A 14,582-nucleotide genomic window follows, 5' to 3' on the forward strand; every position below is an offset into this window, starting at 1 on the left:
GTGACTACAGACGGTTGTCCAAGGGCGAAATTGACCTACGAGTAGCTAATGGAGCGAGAGTTGTTGCGTTAGCTGTAGGAACATATTTAATAATTTGTCTAGCGGACTTGTTTTGAATTTATAAAACTGTTATTTTGTTCCTAGTTTCTCAAAGAATATTATTTTGGTGCCAAGTTTAGACACTAAGGGATTTGTATTTCAATTCAAGGACAAGTTATGTTTTCCTTTTATTTGAATAATATATTCTATGGGAATGGTTCATTGAATAATGGTCTTTATGCTCTTAACTTAGATGAACCGATCTATTGTATTAAAAGTAAGAAACAGAAATTACATGACTCAAACTTAACATACCTCTGACACTGTAGACTTGGTCATATAACCCAGAAATGCATCGCTAGACTACTCAGTAATGGGTATTTGGACTCTTTTGAATTAGAGCTCATAGATACATGCGAAGCGTGTTTACAAGGAAAAATGACCAAGAAGTCATTCACCAAGATAGGTGAACGGGCAAAGAAACCACTAGAACTCATACATAGTGATGTTTATGGACCATTGCAAGTTCAAGCTAGAGGAGCATATACCTACTTCGTGACTTTTACTGACAATTTAAGTAGATATGGATATGTCTACTTAATGAGACATACGTCTGAAACTCTAGACAAGTTTAAGGAGTTCAAGAATGAAGCAGAAAATCAACTTGGTAAGAAGATTAAGGCCCTTCGGAGTGATCGAGGTGGCGAGTATCTAAGCCAAGAGTTCATTGATTACCTAAAAGAGTGTGGGATAATTTTCCAACTTACACCTCCTAGGACGCCAAAGTGGAATGGTGTTTCGGAAAGGAGAAATCGCACACTCATGGATATAGTTAGATCAATGATGAGTCATGCAAGTCTTCCAATGTCCTTTTGGGGTTATGCCTTAGAAACAACAGCATACACACTTAACCGAGTTCCAACCAAGACAGTAGATAAAACTCCTTATGAATTATGGTTTGAAAAGAAACCAAATTTATCTTATCTTAAGATATGGGGTTGTGATGCTTACGTGAAGAATGAACATTCTAATAAGCTTGCAGTAAGATCCATAAAATGTACGTTTGTAGGTTATCCCAAAGCTACAATGGGATATTATTTTTATCTCCCAAGTGAGCACAAAGTTATTGTTGCTCGGTATGCTACTTTCTTGGAAAAGGAATTTATTTCTAAAGAAAATAATGGGAGTAAAGTAAGTCTTGAAGAAATTATAGACTTTATAAACAGATTGGAAGATGAACAGTTGGACAATGAGACAGTGCCATAAGCACAAGTGTCTCCTTCATCCGGGATGTTCAAGAAACGAGAGATCAACGTAAGTCTACAAGAATACATCGAGAGACAAACAGATATGGTTGGCTGGTAACCCAAGATGAGGAAGTGCTACTCATCGAAGATAATGAACCGTCGACTTACGAGGAAGCAGTTGCTTCAAATGATTCTGAGAAATGGCTGGAAGCCATGAAATCTGAAATGGACTCCATATACACCAACCAAGTTTGGGAGTTAGTTGATGTGCCAGTTGGGGTAAACCCATAGGGTGCAAATATATCTTCAAGAAAAAGATTGACATGGATGGGAACATAAGTACCTATAAAGCTAGGCTTGTTGCAAAGGGTTTCAATCAACGTCATGGAATTGACTATGATGAAACATTTTCGCCCGTTGCAATGCTTAAGTCCATTAGAATTTTGCTAGCTATAGCATAACTTACAAGGACTACGAGATTTGGCAAATGGATGTTAAAACTGCTTTCCTAAATGGAAGGTTACAGGAGGAAGTATATATGGTACAACCTCCCGATTTTATAAAATCTGAGAACGCCAATAAAGTATGTAAGCTCAAGAAGTCCATTTATGGACTAAAGCAAGCATCTCAGAGTTGAAATCTGCGATTTAACGAAGCTATTAAAGAATTTTCTTTTGTCAAAAATCCGGAAGAACCTTGCATTTACAAGAAGGTTAGTGGGAGCAAGATTATGTTCCTAGTGCTGTATCTTGATGACATATTTCTTATAGGCAATGACATCCCTAGCTTAGAATCTACCAAGACTTGGTTGGGAGAGTGTTTCTCAATGAAAGATCTTGGAGATGCAACCTATGTCTTAGGTATTAGAATATACTGAGATAGACAAAGCAGGTATAAAATGCTGAATAGATTCGGTATGCAGGACTCCAAAAGTTGATATTTACCAGTGTCACATGGTGTGCATCTTTCTAAAGCTATGTGTCCAGGAACACAAGAGGAAAAAAGTAGAATGGACAAGATACCTTATGCTTCGGCTATAGGGTCCATAATGTATGTTATGATATGCACTCGATCAGATGTCTCGTATGCATTAAGCATGACGAGTAGATATCAGTCAGATCCTGGAGAGGGTCTGTAACGACCCGCCTTCTACTAACTAAGCTGTAAGGCCGGGGGTTACATTATGCTAACTATTCTTGTGCGGAAAAGAACTGAACTAATTAAAACACACTGCTATTTACTATAAAGTCTGGAAATTATACTCAGAATACACTTCTGACGTTGTACATATGCTAAAGGAGGGAGCTTAACTTTCTATTTGATCAAAAACTGGAGTTAGACACTTCTGGCTGAAATCGGACATTTCAATCGATCGACTGATCGATTGGAGTTGGCTGATCGATCCACTGATCGACTCAACTCGCTACTGTGCACGGAGTTAAGTCTGGATCGATCGGTTGATCGATCCAGCCTGGCCAATCGATCTGATGATTGATTCAGAGGCTCTCTGTTTGCAGGAATTAAATTCCTGATCGATCGGCTGATCGATCCATGGCCGATCGATCAGTTGATCGACTCATCAGCTCTCTGTATGCGATAAATCGCGTTTCGATCATCGGATGATCGATCGAGGGCTCCCCAATCGATCAGTTAATCGACTCCCTAGCGTTCTGTACGCGGGGACTTCTTCCAATCGATCGGCTGATCGATTGAGGACTGCTCAATCGATCGGCTGATCGATTGAGTTTTTGATTTCCGCAGAAATTAGACCCGACCTCGTACAGAATCTTCAGGAATTCAACTACAACCATAACACTACTACTGGGTATGCCATTACTCATAGCTAGCTATCTACTAACATGACAAATAACAATCTAAGCATAACTTGGTGCATACTTTCATGAATCAAGACACTTACACATCTAAAAGTGCAGAAAAATAATACTATAAGAGTACTAAGTTCTTAATTTGCTAGTTCTCCCCCAAAGATCTTCATTCCAAGTTCTTGCTCACACACATCTTCATCGCATTGCCTCCAGCCTCCGCTATTCCATCTTTCCTTTACCTTTATCTGCAGTATAAGGAAAATGCAACTATAAACTTGGGAGCTTAGTAAGAAACCATCTACCTCACAAAAACATGCATTTGCAGAAATCATGCTTTTTAAAAGATGCTATGCTGATATGCAAGCTGAGAATCATACTAGAAATGCTAAAACATGGCACATGGGCATGTAAATCATGACAATCAAGAACTAAACATAAAGTTGTCTGCTATATCAATAGAAAACTGAACCGAAGCTAAGCTGAGTTCACTTATATGGTTTGTGAAATTTGAAAACTATATTCGTAAATAGATAAAAATACTAAACATGCTGCTGATGAGCTCGGCAACTGTACTTACTGTGCGTGCATCCCTAACTAGGCCCGAGGTATCAAGTCCCGAATCTAGTAGGGTACTAGGTTATCTAAACCTAGGGACGACTATGGGAGCCCAACCCAAGGACAACTGAAGTTCAGTACAGTGCCACTGATAAAGTAAAATACTGTTTATAAGTTGATTTATCATATCTTGTTTTTACTAGGTTATCTAAACCTAGATCTAGGTTATTTGAACCTAGAGGCGACTGTGGGAGCCCACCCATTGGACCGTAGTCCCACATCACTGAAGCAAGGCTATATTTGATAATTAAAATGCATCTAGGGCATTTAACTGAGCTATTAAAATGCTTACTGTAGCATTTAACTATTCTAGGTATTTTATCGAGCACTTGGTGTGCTCTAATTCTGCATATGGCTAAACTGAGAACATAAATGCGAACTATGGGCATAAAAACATACAATTAGTTATTTATACTGCAGGTGAGGGGTTACTTACATCCTGCGCTAATTTTTCTTACAATCCGATCGCTAGGTTTCCGGAGAAGAAGGTCTTCTCGACGATCCTCTTACGTCTATGCTTTCCTCTCGCCGAGGGGAGCGTCCTTGTGCCGGAGTCATCGCCGGAATGTGCTCATACGGCCCTAGGGATGAAACCCTAGGTTCCTTGGACTTGGCGTGAAGAGAGGGTGAGGGAGAAGAGATGGTGTCGGGTGAGGGTGAGGGAAAAGAGAGTTGTCGTTTGGAAAATAATAACTCCTCTCTTAATTTCCTATTTATATTAAGTGATCTATACCACCCAACTAAATCTTAAATAGAATTGTTCTCCTCTTCTTTTAGCACACCCCTGCTGGGGCCCCTTGGTTACTAGAGTCATCTATAAGTCGTAGTGTTCGCTAGGTCTCGGGTTCAATTCCCGCTTAGGCTGTTTTACGTTCTTATTTATTTTTGTTACTTCGGCTATTCTAAAAATTCCAGAAAAATATTCTAAAATTCCAGCAAAATAATAGAATATTTCTAAAATTAATTTGAGAATTTTCGGGCATTACAGGGTCATTGAACTGTGGTAAAGACTATCCTCAAGTATCTTAGAAGAACAAAGAACATGTTCTTAATTTTTGGAAGAGATGAGGAATTAGTCGTCAGAGGATATGCTAACGCAAGTTTTCAGACAGATCGGGATGATCTGAAGTCGCAACAAGGATATATGTTTTGTCTGAATGGTGCAGCTGTTTGCTGGAGGAGTTCAAAGCAGGAGACAGTTGTAGATTCAACAGCTAAGTCCGAGTACATAGCAGCTTCAGAGGCAGCAAAGGAAGCTGTGTGGATCAAGAACTTCATAGCGGAGCTTGAAGTGGTTCCTAGCATTGTTGATCCAGTTGTGCTATACTGTGACAATAATGCGGCCATAGCACAGGCAAAGGAGCCAAGGTCTCACCAACGATCCAAGCATGTACTAAGGAAGTACCACCTCCTTAGGGAGATTGTTCATATGGGTGATGTGTTGGTTAGCAGAGTAGATACCAGCGAGAATATCGCAGACCCACTCACAAAGGCCTTACCTCTACAGAAACATGAGACCCATGTGAGGAGCCTAGGACTGAGAGTCTGTAGTGTTTGGCAATAGTGCAAGTGGGAGATTGTTAGTGTGTGTAATTATGTGCCAAGACACTCCTTATGTATTTTGTGGATAATTATTTAATAAAGGCAAGAATTTATCATTAATTATTTACTTTTCTGTACGTATATGATTAATGATAAAGTCCCACAGATTAATGGGTATATTAATCTGAAAACAGTTCTTGATCGGATAGATATCTAGAGGAGACATGGATATCTAGATCAACGTTGAGTATGACTAGGTCGAGATAGACCGTAGGGATGGATATCCAAGTTGTACTTGGGGGTGCCTTGAGTTTAGAGGTACACTGGGCACGACCCGCTCAAGAGGAGACCACATATTAAGCATCATTGGTTATTCCTCTTATGAACGAGTGTAACTGATCTTTTGACTTGAGACCTTCATTTATTCTATACGTGGAGTTATGTGCTTTGACACCGGTAAAAGCAGTCTTTAATCGGATTGTGATTAATATGGTAGTTGAGTGTATGACAAAACGTAAAGAGAATAGTGTTGAGTCAATAGAAAATTCATCGCTCTCTTGGATTAGGAGTTAACATCCTGGCCGCTTGATAGAGATATTAGTGACTCAAAATCCATGGCCATGGGAGGAATGATTTATCATTCAAGAGGAGTCTATTATATCTTGGAAATCAAGTAAAACAATTAATTTGGTAATGATGCATAATGTATCGAATTAATTGGGATGTAGACTTTAGATGAAGAGATTGAATTACACAGTAATCGGTTCATAGTGGTTTACAGTTTATGACTGATATTAATTTTATCGCGTTGGGTGGCTAAAAACTGTTGCTAGACCTTAGTCTGTGTATGAATTTACACTGTCTTCGTGTATAAAACCTAGAGGGTCGCACGCATAGCACGTAGACATGAACAATGGTATCGGAAGCTAGTCGAGATCAAGATAAAATATGGATTTATTTGATACAAAGAAGAGAGAATTCGAATAGCCATAATCATGATGATTAATGGAAAATTTGAAGAGTCATCATAAAAATAATTAATGAAGAATTTGAAAAGTTATCATAATGAAGGTTATAAATGAAAATTTATGGAGCTTATAACTCTTCATCTTCTTAATTAATGAAGATCATAAATGATGGATTTATTGAGAACTTAACTCTTCGTATTTCTTGGAGGCTATAAGTAGCCATCCTCGGAAAGATGCAAAGAAGAATTATTCTCTCCGAGTTTTCCTCGTCAACTTCTTCTTCGTTCGGAAGAGATCGTAGTGCTTCCAAAGCTTTGTCGATCCAAGAGGCTAGCACCTAACGGATCATGTCAAGTTCATGATCTAGTGCGCGTGTATACCGCTAGAGGAGTCAATGTGGAGCTCTTATCTATCTTATTTGTCCGTGATATTATTCACACCTATCAATGACTCGAGGTTTGTTTTATATTATTTTTGTGTAAAATTATATGTATCACAAAAAAATTTATGATTAATATATATATCTTTCGCGGTGCTCCGAACCTAACACGATGTATGTCAAGTCAAAAAGAAGAGGTGACAATCTAGATCATATCGTATTACAAAGTGAAAAGATGATTTCACTCCTCCAAATACCCCTCATCACCATATCACATTCTATTATGCCTTTTAGTATATATGCCTCGTGTACGTTCCTTTGGCGTATAATAGTTGAACAAGTAAAGTCTGCCTATACTTTGTTAATAGATAAAAATAGTTCATTTTCATGACAGCCTTTTAAAATATATATCTTGTTTCGCAAATTTTATTATACTTAACAAATAAAGTTTTAACTTAAAAGAAAATAAACTAATATTCTATAAACTAATTTACAAAGTTAAGGGGTTTCTTTTGTAAAACATTAAAAAAATTGACTGAGGCTAGTTCGATGGGCATTGGGCAATAGACGTTTCGGCACTAACGTGCGTAAAAGGACTGATTCATAAATTTAAAAAGTGAGGAGCGTCTATTTGGAAATGTTTGAAAGTCACGTGAGTGGATTCGGAAAATCTGCCATGAAGTTATCGAGGATACGACTTTAGCAACGAATTCATGGTTAGGGTTACGAAGGGCTATAAAAACGGACGAGCGGTTCTCCTGAAACCACATCGCCGCTGCTTTTCCTCTTCCTCTTCCTCAACTCTTTTTCGGGTCAAATTCCGTCTCTCCTACCAAAGGATTTTCTTTCTCTTCCTCTCGATCTTTCTCAAACCGATCATGGAAGTCGAGGTTTTGAAGGAATTTCCCCATTCACGCATAGCAGATGGCCGTCCCCGGAAGCGCGCTAGGTTAGGTTGGGACGTCGACCCGGAAACGGCCGCGAAGGTGCTTTTCTATTCTCCTTTTTTCGTGTTCCCTTGTCTTGATTTGCCCGTTTCCTTCTCCGATCTTGTACCTTTATAATGTTTTCTTATACCTTTTGTTGTAGGTTGTGCTAGATCTTGATGTTGTCGTTATTTTTTGCGTCATTTGTGCTATTTTAATGGATTTATTGTGTTAGATACCATAACCTTTTAGATCGTAACGATTATCTCTCGTTTTCCCCTTCTTTATTCTGTTTTGTAAGATAATAAAGGTAAAAAAAACATATCATTTATCTTAAAGTCCTTCCGTTCCTCTGGCCACTGATCTCCCTAGGATTCCCTACTTTCTTTGTGATTTCATGAGAGTTTTTATGCAAGGTAGTTGCTTTCATATCATCTGTTATTTATTGTAATATTTAACATTTTTTCTGTTTCCCTAATACTGGAATAAACTAGGAATATAATACAACATCCCTTTTCCATTTAGCTTAGAAGTTAATATGCCTTCCTAACATATATATGTATATTCCGTTTATATTCTTTTATCAAATTAGATTTTCGTTACCTTTTCTCTTCTTTTGCTATCAAATAGCAGCATAAATTTTTTTGCTCATGTCTTCTTGAGTAAGGTATATGCAATATGCTTGATGACTTGCTTCCTGCCTTGCTTTGACGGTTATTTTGATTAGTGAATTTAGGTTATTTATAGGCTAACTATCTGCGGTACAGTTTTTTGTATTCCTTCAGAAAGGTGAAGAAAGAAAGTAGTTTGAAGGTAATATTGTTTTTGGATGACAGAAAAATTAAATTATGGTTGTCTGTAGGCTCAAATAGGTATATTATGTGGGCAAGAAGTTAACATGAAGAACATGGTATCTTCCGGGGCTACTTTGAATGATACTTGTTCTTCCCAATATGCAAAGGATTTGGGCCGACAACCTTCCCCCCCTTGGAGAGAAGATGATAAAGATGGGCATTACAAATTTGAACTTGGAGAAAACTTAACTTGTCGCTGTAATTTCACTTGACCATTTGTGTGTACATTTTAAATTTTATGCTGGTTTTCCTCTATTAGTTTTCCCTTTATTTTATGAATTTTATGATTTTTAGATCACGAAGATATTTTTTATTAGCTGAATTCTCTTATTTTCAAGCTCTAAAATATTAACCTAGTATATGGTCTTTTAACCTTGTTTTCCCAAGATAAAAGTTTGTTTTGTAAAAGCTTGCTGCCCTCCATCAGATTTTGTGGCATCTTGATGCATTTTATTATATATAATTTACTCTTGCAAAGTGCTGTTCTATATTCTCAAGCATTATATGTTATTGATTATCATCTTTTTTTTCTTATGCTTTTAAAAATTCTGTTTGCTATCCTTTTCACTCTATCTTTATTTTCCTCTAGTATAAAAAGTCCTATTATATTCTTCTCAAGGAAAAAATTTTTGGTGTGCAATTTTGATGATAAATTTCTATCTACCAGCTAGTATCCTTATTGCTAATGTACTGTGATACTATCTCTGTTTTTGTTGGTATTGTGGTTTTGTATACTTGAACTGTTATAGTTGCTCTACTTGATTTTAATTTTATTTTGTATAATTTGCAGATAAGATCCACAGCAAAATGGGTGAAGGTAAGTCCATAAACAAATTGTGAATGTGGACAGATCTACCCTATTCCATGATTTTTTTTTCCCTTCATTCTCAGGATTCATTATCATGCTTTTACCTTATTATTCATTCTCTTACTTTGAAATCAGGAACCTTCGGTCAGGTTCTAGAATGTTGGGATAGAGAAAGAAATGAAATGGTAGCCATAAAAATTGTTCGTAGTATCAGGAAGTATAGACAAGCAGCTATGATAGAAATCGATATGCTGCAGCAGCTTGGAAAGTATGATACTAATGGAAGTCGGTAAGTCATTTGCATCAGTTTCTTTGCCTAAACTGTAGTTGGCATTTTGTTAGGCATAAAATAATACATATACGAGTTGATGCGTTCTTGCAGTTGTGTGCAAATACGGAACTGGTTTGACTATCGTAACCATATCTGTATTGTAAGTATATATGCTGTGATAATTTCCCTACCTTCCCAATTACATTGGGACTTGAAATTATCTTTGTATTAAAATGATTCTCACAGGTGTTTGAGAAGCTTGGTCCAAGCTTATATGATTTTCTACGCAAAAACAGTTATCACTCATTTCCAATTGATCTAGTGCGAGAGTTTGGAAGACAACTATTGGAATGTGTAGCATGTGTGTAGACAATACTTTCACATCTTTTATATTACCGCATTCATAGGCTTATATTTGTGAACGCCATAGTAGGCTACTAACAGCACTTTAGGGGCATCAGGGGCTCTGCCCTTGTATATGCTGTATTCACTTCTTTCTACTGTGTGCAGTTATGCATGACATGCGCCTCATTCACACTGATTTAAAGCCTGAGAATGTACTTCTTGTTTCCCCAGAGTACATCAAAGTACCCAATTTCAAAGTACTATTTTATATTTGTCTTGTATACTTTAGTCATTCTTTGATTATAGATTTTTTGAGTCTTATCATATGTATTTCTAGCTTTAGGTTTATCTTTATTTTAATGAAGTATAACCATCATCCTAAAATTTCACCACTAATTGCCAACCATTTGCTTAGGTCTCAATCAGATCTTCAAATGAAGGATCTTACTTCAAAAGATTACCAAAATCAAGTGCTATCAAGGTTATTGATTTTGGAAGCACAACTTATGACCGCTTAGATAATAGCTATGTGGTCTCAACTAGACACTATCGGGCACCAGAAGTTATCTTGGGTCAGTTATGTTTGATAATTCAAGAATATTGTGTTCCTGGTACGATGGCTCACAAAATTGGTGATCACATTAGGACTTGGTTGGGGCTATCCTTGTGATATTTGGAGCATCGGTTGTATCCTTATTGAACTTTGCTCAGTAAGTTCTTAGATCTCTAACTTAACTATTTTATTTTAGTTGGTTGTTTTCTTTATCAATTTAGTAACAGTATGTTGCTATCCATGTGATTTATCAACACATTGCTGCAGGGTGAGACGCTGTTTCAGACTCATGAAAACTTGGAACACTTGGCCATGATGGAGAGAGTTTTTGGACCTATACCAACTAACATGCTAAGGCTTGCTAAGTATGTATATTTGTAATTCATTTGTCACTTTTACTCTATTTAGATTAATTTTCATCCAAATATATGTGTTAATGTTAACATTTCATTAAATTTTACAGTCGTGGTGCTGAGAAGTATGTAAGAAGGGGCCTTTTGAACTGGCCTGAAGGTGCAACTTCAAGAGAAAGTATCAAGGCAGTGTTGAAAGTTCCAAAGCTTCAGGTATTTCCTGGTTAAAATATAAAAGTCCCTATTCATACTTTTAAAGATGTTATTGTTATAGTTTCACAATGACAAATCATTTTGGATAAGTTGATAGTGGGGGAGAATGGATGCCATATTTATTTACATAACTTTCAGGGCCTGTCTAAATTACTTGTTCTTATGTTATTCATGTTGTCTTGTTGTAGAATGTGGTCAAACAGCACACTGATCATTCTGCTGGGGATTTTATTGATCTGCTGCAAGGGCTTCTGAGATATGACCCTGTAGATAGATTGGGAGCTCGTGAGGCTCTAGAACACTCTTTTTTCAAAAGAAGTTGAAAACTGAAGGTCACCCATGTAACTTGTGCTCTATCTTCGCCAGGAAGATGGATACATCCTACTAACCAGTCTTTCGTGTACTTGAGAATAGCCATTAGTGTTTTGTGTAATATGGTTTCCTGATCTGTAAATTTTTTGCATGTGGCTATATCAATAGTTCGTACTGTTACCTAATGGTTCAGCGCAGCAGTATGGTTCCTGGCCTGAAGCCTAACCCTAAACAGAGTTTACACTAGTTTGAGCCTAGCGCCAATCTTTCCCTGTACATGTTCCCTTTCACTTTAGTGTTTGGATTTTAGGAATGATGTGAAGTGATCCATAATGTGTTTAAATTTTTACCGAGTCCTGACGTTTTAGTGGTGTTCATTGACACTTTCAAAACGAGGATGTGGACAATTAATATTTGGTTGTAGAATCTTACAAGCAGAACTCTAATAGGAGATGGGCACAGGCTATGAAACTTCGGTCAAAAAGTAAAGTGACTAATTAAATTGAGTGATCAACTCAGACGATATCCGTTGGCAGATAAATTGGTCTTATCTAGTTAATATTGACTGAAATGTGATTTTAAATTTTAGTAATTTTAAAATTGTATGAGATTAATTATGATTGTTTTTAGAATTTAATTGTTTTAAAAAAAATATTCGATCATCTTTAATTGCTGAAAAAAAAAAATCCAATCAACTATACTCTGGTTATGTCGACAAACACATCCAATTTAGTCGTTAGAAATACTGCTGACATATACCGGCCATTAATGATGTCCAAAACACTAGTTTAACATGCTTAGATCTCTTAGCATGTTTGTGAAAAGAAGAAATATTGGTTTCATGCTTACCATTTTGTTTGAATAGAGCACCTTCTCCTAAATATAGAATTTAATTTAAATTTTACATTTTATGTAAAAAAACTGGTATCAGCTACCCTAATTTAGTTTTGATGAATGTTATTTCTCTAAATTTAGAAAAAATTATTTCTAAATATTAAAATATTATTTAATTTAGGAGAGAAAAAATAAAAGGAATAGATTGGATAATGGAAAGTAGATATTACATAAAAATTGAGAAAAAATAATAAAAAAGATGAAGAGAAAAAAGAAAATAATAAAAAATAAAGATAATAAAAATTTTAGGATAGATAGTGTGTAATGAAAAATAATTATCTAAATTTAATAAAGTGGATGATTTATCCTAAAATTTAAAGATATTATAGAGAAATTGATATGGATGCTCTTATGTCTATCTAATCACTATATTAATTTTATATAAAAAAAATCTTTGCATAAGTTATCTACCAAATTTTTAAATTTAGATTTTATAAACGGTATTTTTTTTTAAAATTTGATGAATGAAATATATTCTTTAAATATTAAAATATTATTTCCTCTAATTCTCACTTTCCACTTCCATGTTTGCCATTTCATAGATAATAATAACAAAATATATAAGAGAGAGAAAAATAATAAAAAAAAATAAAGATATGGTAAATTATAAGTTGATATATTGTGTAATGAAAAATGGATATCCAAATTTGATAAATTAATTTTTTTATTCAAAATTTTAAATTTTCTTACCTTTCTAATTTTGTGGTCATTTTTTTATATGTTTATTTATTTCAAACAAACCTAACCATTTGGATTTATGTTAAAGGCAGATAAAAGTTAGTCTTAAATCCTCATCTTCCATGGAACCACATAAATTCTAGTTTTAAGGGGAGCTTAAGTGGTGGAGAAGCATATTGGTGCAATCGGTTTTTTTGTCAAAGTTAACCAAGCTAACCTACATTAATCACAATTTAGGGTTTTAATGTTTGAACAATATGGTTGAACTATGTGTTTAAATAATATGTGTTTAACGAATATATTATCCAACTCAATGGTAGAATGTAAGATTCTCAATCTTATAGTCTCATGGTTCCAATTTTATGGTATGCAAAATAATATATTAGAAATACCTATTCAAATAGGTTAAATACTTGTCATTAACTCAAGTTCAAAAGAGAGTCAAAATTCACTAAATACTTGGTTGATGATAAATTTTAATGGATCAGGTAGACTAATACTTGAAACTAGAGAAGTTCAATCAGACATAAGAACTCTAGACAAGTCAAGGATAATAAGATCAGGGCCGTCTCAAGATTCCTTGAGGCCCTAGGCAAAAAAATTAAAAAACAAAATTTTTTAATATATTTTTAATTTTCTTTAACATTTTTCATTTAGATTTGGGACCGAAAATAATAATTTAAAAAAAAATATTTTTAAAATTAGTTATTAAAAAGAATTAAATACCATTTTTTAAAAAAACTAATTTTTGATATAAAATTTAGTTTTCTGACGGGTATTTTGATAATAATTTTATTTTTTATTAATAAAATTATTAAATTATTTAATCTTTTTAGTTAGAATATCAAATAGACTTTATTAATTTTAATTTTTAAAAATTTATTTTTGCTAATGCATTTTACTTTGTATTTTATGATAAAAAAATTTCTAATTCATATTATTATCGAGAAATAAAAAGAAAGAGCGAGGAAGACATATTATCGGCAAAGGAAGAGAAAGACGTTTTCTCCGAGTATCATCGGTGAGGAAGGAAAAAATGCAAAATCGTAGGATTTTTAAGAAATATTGAGGAGAAAAGAATTCATTAGGTTTTATAAGAATAGTATTACTAATTGCAAAATAAAATGGGAATTGAAGTAATAATAAAAAAAGAAAGAAATATGTCAATTTAAAAATGAATTATATTTAAGGCAGAATAAAATCTCATATAAAATTATGATAGGCAATTTCTGAGGAAATAAAGATAACTAAAAGGTATAAATAGGAAGTGGAATCGATAATGAATTAATTGACAATGTGTCATTAATGAATTAGCAATTCATTAGCAAGACATTTATAATTAATTAATATTAATGATACTAATTTATTTTTTTCAATATCTTTAATTAATTAATCAGTGGACCCCAATAAAATTGGGGCCCTAGGCATAGGCCTTAATGGCCTATGCTTGAGCCGGGCCTGAATAAGATATTTTGCAAGTATTAAAGTCCTAAAGAAATGAACTCTAAACATAGGAAGTTTTGTTAGATTGAGGTTAACTAGATATTAAGGAACGATAAAGTTTTAATAGATTGAGGCCGATATATACTTAGCATATGCGGAAGTCTCAACGTTGACCGTCTATTATTTCCTCACCATACCATAATGTATGTTAGAATCTCAATGCTATATTGGAATGATCATACAACATTGATAACATGTTGCGCATCTCGTCTCTATAAGGTAAGATTAAATAATTGTATCTTTGTATGTTGTATTT

The 14,582-nt window shown here is 34.7% G+C and overlaps 1 protein-coding gene across 3 annotated transcripts; it reads left to right on the forward strand.

Annotated features, from left to right (window-relative positions):
* The first annotated feature begins 7,367 nt into the window (after positions 1 to 7,367).
* LOC121969777 (serine/threonine-protein kinase AFC2-like) lies at positions 7,368 to 11,436 on the forward strand. Of its 3 annotated transcripts, none has more exons than XM_042520020.1 (12): positions 7,368 to 7,602; positions 8,405 to 8,594; positions 9,187 to 9,213; positions 9,340 to 9,493; positions 9,587 to 9,635; positions 9,722 to 9,836; positions 9,986 to 10,077; positions 10,236 to 10,392; positions 10,466 to 10,530; positions 10,641 to 10,738; positions 10,837 to 10,912; positions 11,128 to 11,436. In XM_042520020.1, the coding sequence occupies exons 1-12, from the start codon at positions 7,495 to 7,497 to the stop codon at positions 11,260 to 11,262; spliced, it is 1,266 nt and encodes a 421-aa protein (XP_042375954.1). In that variant the 5' UTR covers positions 7,368 to 7,494; the 3' UTR covers positions 11,263 to 11,436. The 3 variants fall into 3 exon arrangements, with proteins under 3 accessions (XP_042375954.1, XP_042375953.1, XP_042375955.1); XM_042520019.1 differs by having other exon boundaries at positions 7,369 to 7,602; positions 10,837 to 10,939; XM_042520021.1 differs by lacking the exon at positions 8,405 to 8,594 and having other exon boundaries at positions 7,380 to 7,602; positions 10,837 to 10,939.
* The last annotated feature ends 3,146 nt before the right edge of the window (positions 11,437 to 14,582 follow it).

Source organism: Zingiber officinale, chromosome 4A, assembly GCF_018446385.1.
Source record: "Zingiber officinale cultivar Zhangliang chromosome 4A, Zo_v1.1, whole genome shotgun sequence".
Classification (NCBI taxonomy): Eukaryota; Viridiplantae; Streptophyta; class Magnoliopsida; order Zingiberales; family Zingiberaceae; genus Zingiber; species Zingiber officinale.

Coding starts and splice junctions, on each gene's coding strand:
- LOC121969777 (XM_042520019.1), top strand. CDS start 7,495: ATGGAAGTCGAGGTTTTGAAGGAATTTCCCCATTCACGCATAGCAGAT. Junction 9,837..9,985: donor ACTATTGGAATGTGTAGCAT/GTGTGTAGACAA, acceptor TACTGTGTGCAG/TTATGCATGACATGCGCCTC. Junction 10,078..10,235: donor TCAAAGTACCCAATTTCAAA/GTACTATTTTAT, acceptor CCATTTGCTTAG/GTCTCAATCAGATCTTCAAA.